The sequence below is a fragment of the Sesamum indicum genome, linkage group LG3, assembly GCF_000512975.1.
Source record: "Sesamum indicum cultivar Zhongzhi No. 13 linkage group LG3, S_indicum_v1.0, whole genome shotgun sequence".
Lineage (NCBI taxonomy): Eukaryota > Viridiplantae > Streptophyta > Magnoliopsida > Lamiales > Pedaliaceae > Sesamum > Sesamum indicum.
In genome coordinates this window covers 11,860,653-11,865,748 of record NC_026147.1, presented here as the reverse complement: position 1 = coordinate 11,865,748, position 5,096 = coordinate 11,860,653, and the positions used below count along the sequence as shown (strand labels likewise).

At 35.5% G+C, this 5,096-nt stretch overlaps 1 protein-coding gene across 2 annotated transcripts in view; it reads right to left on the bottom strand.

The window, feature by feature from the left end:
* LOC105158079 (serine-rich adhesin for platelets) overlaps positions 1-5,096 on the bottom strand; it is an 8,617-nt gene that overhangs the window by 1,893 nt on the left and 1,628 nt on the right. For both annotated transcript variants that reach the window (XM_011074706.2, XM_011074705.2), the window contains exons 2-6: positions 2,641-2,808; positions 2,302-2,400; positions 2,067-2,168; positions 1,860-1,970; positions 885-1,019 (exon numbers count right to left, since the gene is read on the bottom strand). In XM_011074706.2, the coding sequence (XP_011073008.1) occupies positions 885-1,019; positions 1,860-1,970; positions 2,067-2,168; positions 2,302-2,400; positions 2,641-2,808 (615 nt within the window). The remainder of the gene's footprint in view (positions 1-884; positions 1,020-1,859; positions 1,971-2,066; positions 2,169-2,301; positions 2,401-2,640; positions 2,809-5,096) is intronic.

Genomic DNA, 5,096 nt, shown 5'->3' with positions numbered 1-5,096 from the left:
CCCCCCCCCCCCCCCCCCGCAAATCAATCAAATAAAACTAATTATTTAAATTTTCAACTAGTGCAAATTGATGATCAATGAATTCAAATTTAAATAATAATTACGACGGACCAATATTAATTAATTAATTAATTAAAAACTTAAAATAATGATCTTAAAATTTATCCGAATGCTGGACCAATATTAGTTTATAACAAAATCGAGATAAGATTAAAAGAAGAACAATATTTAAGGATTGGTACAATAGACTAAGTTGATTACGACAATATTTCTAACTTTCGCATAAATGTCTTATCTATTTGAATTTGAGTTCAAAAAAGTTTTCTATATTCCATATATTAGTCAAAATTAACTAATCTAAGTTCCTTTCGTATTTTTTCCAAAATTATCAAGTTAAGGTTTCATAAATTTATCATAAAGTTAATTTTCAGTTATTACAAAATCAATGATGAAATTTTGGTCAAACATCAATACATAATCAATATAAATAAAGTACGCACTAAAATGATTATATACCATTTAAAAGTTTTTAAGATATTAAGTAAATCTAATCGATCGATTTACTAAAAGTTTATAAATTCAGTAATTTTAAATTGACCGAAAAAATGAACATTTCAAAGAATTAGACTATGTCAATACCTATGGGTATTCTAGTGTATTAAGCCTTTACCATTCCCGTGGGCATTTTAGGGTATTAAACCTACCCATATCCACTCATTCAATTTCATGGATTTAGGATAGGGCTGGATCCTCTACCCATGGAGTAGAGTACTCATATCAGTAGGTTAATTTTTGGGTGCGGATATGGTAAGAACCTACAGCAACATTTCAACTAAAGAATGACATTTGAGTAACATATTTGACAACTTTAAAGTAATATAAACCTTTCTAGCTCGTGATGGCTTCTCTGCTACAGCTGAATTCCTTGAATCAGGATGTTCTTTGACCATTTTAGAGACTCCCCGTCCTCGTTCCCCACGCAACATTTGAGCGTGAAGATCTTCTTTGTGCTTCTCCAACTGCATATTTGTGAGAGATTTCACATCTTAGGACTATGTACACAAGGTTATTAGTCTCAAAAATATGAAATGATGAATCAAGAAAGTTCGAAATAATTCGAGCAAGCTGTATGGTAAAACAATATCTAGAGGATTCGGAACATTAATTCAAAGGGTCCAATAGAAAGTCCAATCTTGAAGTATCCCAGATTCAAGTGCTACCTAAACTAAAATGAATTTTAAATCCTCAACAACTCAGATCCCAGGTCAACAAAAACTAATCAAACATCCGCAACAAATATAAACTGTGTATAATTTACAATGTGCTATGGTCAAAGTTTTGTATGTTCATTCACATTTCTTATTGAATATAACTAGAGAACCATTCAATTGGACTTGAAGTTTCAGAGAATAATGGACTCCATATGTGAACCCGCATTAAAGGCATCCCAACATTAGTACGAAGTTTCATTTTAACAAGTTAATTCATGTTATTTTGCCTTAAATAAAAATAAAAGCAAAAGCTTGTTATGTAATTCTCTTTCATACAAACAGGCAACCCAAAGACCTGCAATACAACAAGCTGAGGCCCGTAAAACTAGACAAGGAAACAGAAGAAATTGTGGATTGCTAAAGTAAGCAAATTAAGGCATAGTAACAATTTGCTTTTATTGAAAAACTATAGATTGGTGAAAATAATCTGTGTCGTGGATATACTAGTCAATCCACTAGATTTGAAGAATCAACTTCTGCCAAAAGCCCTAAGTTTATGAGAGAAAGAGAGAGAGAGAGAGAGAACTAATATAATCTACAGAACCTGATGAGATGGGAAGACTTTGATTCAAGAAGCAGAACACCCACCAGTTCCAACTCCGTAGAATAATTTTTTTTGGTTCTTGGAAAGTCCTGAAAAGACTCAGATTTGTCTGATTCCAAGCAACTAGTTAAAGCTGTCTGGCTTCTACCCATTGCCTGTGCATAAACAAGTAGTACAAAAATCACAAAAACTTATGTTTTACCACCATATGTAATATAACTGTTTCAGCAAACCAATCAGTTTCAACGTACTTGATTTAGTTCAGTTCGGATCTCTTCAACAGCATATCTGAGTTCTTTCCTCATCACTTCATACAGTTCACCACTTGCAACATCCTCACTAGGGTGCTCAGCCTGAAAAGCAAGAAAGAATGCACAGGAGAGATAAAAATGGGATAAAGAACTTTAACAGTTTGCCTCTTAATGAAAAAATCCATGGCACTACTACGCATGAATTATTAAAAATATAAACAAAAAATAAATCAACCTTCTTTTGAGCATGAACTGCTCGGATTATCTTCTCAAATCCATTGTTCCTGAGACGACTACTCTTCGATTCATCATCAGTAAGGGCGGACGAGTGGCTCTGCGAGGTTCAAAAGTAAAGTCATCATATAACATACATTTTTGAATGAGTTCTGTCTAAGCTCAACATGATTTATAAACATGATGGAGGGGTAAAAAAGTAAAAGACAGATGGTGAAAAAATTGTGACCACCATCTTTATCAAATTTCAAACAAAGCATTCAGTGACTGCCACAAATACAAGCATATTTACAAACAAAAATGACAAATACACACATCATAGACAAGATGCAGATCTTACAGAGTATCCATCATGTAAAATAGAGAGATCTTTATGGCTCCAAGTTCTACCCAGAGTTCGATTGCTTGAAGCTGTTGCTTTTGGTGCCAAAGGCAATTGACGATTCCCATTCCTAGGAGCCTTCAAGTTAGCATGATTGGTTGAATTCCAAGAATGATCCACCTCACTCTGTAACGAATGCCAATGACAGCTCAAAGTTTAACTTGAAAGAACCACAATTCTGTCTTTACTGAACAAAGTACTAGAATAATCAGTTACATTAATACTTCTGTTCTCTGTACATGAACATGCATTTGTATGTGCTCCTTGTTTTGGCTTATTTTCCAGACAAGAATAGTGAATAGAGCATCAACAACCAAAGCCCAATTATTTTAATTGACATTTCCCAAAAACCATGGAAAAACAACTCAGGCTAATCTCAGCTAGACCAAGTTATGAAGCTAGGTCTTCAATGCTTTGGGTTTATTCAAAATATAATAACACACTCAAAATTTATGGCTGGGCTCAAGCAGTGAGTTTGGGACCGAGCTCAAGCAAAAACTAAAGAATTGTGTCCAAATTGAGCTACAGAAGAATAACATTATAACAGGCACATAGTTACAAAAGGCGCCATAGTTGTTAAAGGCGCACGGCGCAAAGGATCCCTGGAGCTATGGCGCACGGTGCAGCCTGCCTTTTTAAAGCACGGTATATATTTGCATATATAAATTATATTTTCATATATTAATATCTTTTAACGTCAATATTGCTCAAATAATTAATACTAGAAACTATAATAATCATTATAGCATAAAAAAAATATATGTAAAGAAACTAGTGAGGGATTTTCGATTCCTTTTAAGTTTCTTTTTTATTTTTGTGTTACTTTCTTTAAAACAATATAAGTTAAAAGGTTTAGCAAACACAACATTTTTCTGTTACTTTCTTTTAAATTTATATTCCTTTTTTATTTTATTTTTTCTCCTTTCAAATGGAAAAAAGAACCAAAGAGAGAGACAAGATCTCCGAAAACCCTAGTTCTGCGCTGCCGCCGAAGTCCCACATCAACATTGCAACCGACCCTAGCGCCGGTGCAGCCTTCGCACATCCCCCACCCACGCCGTTGGCTGTCTCACACCCTCCTTCGCGGCGCCTGAAGCCTCGCCCCGCTCCATGCCTCTTTGCCCCTGTAGCCACCCTCTGCCATCACAACCCCCACTGCTTCACCCTTTATTTGAACTAGGCGAAGCCCAGTCTTTGAAAACAAACTAGGCTTGGCACAGTTTTCTTTCATTACTTGCAAAAGACGCCCTTTGCCGCCACCATAGCGAAGCCCAACTCCATTTTCTAAAAATGGCGTCGGGCTTGTGCCTCCCGCGCCTTGCACCATGGCAAGCTTTTTTTTGCGCCTTTAATAACTATGAAAGGCGCGCCATAGCTTGCTCAGCAGCATTTTTGTAAAATGGTGTTTGGTTTGCTCCTGGTGCAGTACAAGCGGCGCATTTAACTTATTTTTTTTAAAGAAAGTATAAGAAAATTACAAAAAAAGAAGATAAAATCCCTAACTACTTGTTTGCCTCGATCCTAGAACAAAAAAATATGAGAACATACCCATTCCTCTTACAGAATGAGGCATTTAAAATTCTCTAGGAGGGTTGCCTGAGTAGAAATGTATGCAGCTATTGGTGCTCTGGAAAGTACAAGCAACATTGTAAAATGTATTGAACTTGTTATATTCTTGAGCAGAGGGGAAGATATTATTAGGTAGAATAGAATATGCTCTTTTGTCCTTTAGTTATTTATTTCGCTTGCTATGGTAGGTAAAAGTTTAATTTGCCTTTGATGAGTAATCTTAATTTTCTTAATAAGCACATCCTTGCCTACCCAATCACTTAACTCTAGATTTGGGGTGGTGGTAGGTGGGAGTCGTAAACTGTGCTTGCCACCTAAAAGATACAGTAAGCTCTGTGTGGCTTGCATACATGCGCGAACATACTTCACCTGTAGGTCATATACGCAAACTATAGAGAATAGTTTAGGGCACTCAAAGTCATAATCTTTCTCCAAAAAAGTGCCTAGAAGTTAGAGATTCCCAATAACTAGTCATTTCTAAAATGAAAGTTTTCTTTCTAAACTACCCTCAAACTCAAAAAATGAAGTTATAAATAACACTAGTAGCTCCAAACCAGTGCTTCTCATTGACAAAACTAAAAATATGCCAAAATATTCACTTTCTACTACCTCACATCTAAACCTTACTCCAAACTGAAAATAGGGAATTCAGTCTTTGAGAGAGCAGGAGAGAGAATATGTCTAAATCGAATAAAGAACTAAATCAACCATTAAAGTTGCAAATGAATAGTCTAACCTATAATGCATGAATATCGTAAAAACAATCCCTTTACGGTACCAAAAACTCCCCAGACACCAATGCTTGGATTCAGGAAGGACAACGAAGATACCAAAAGTTGAGTTGG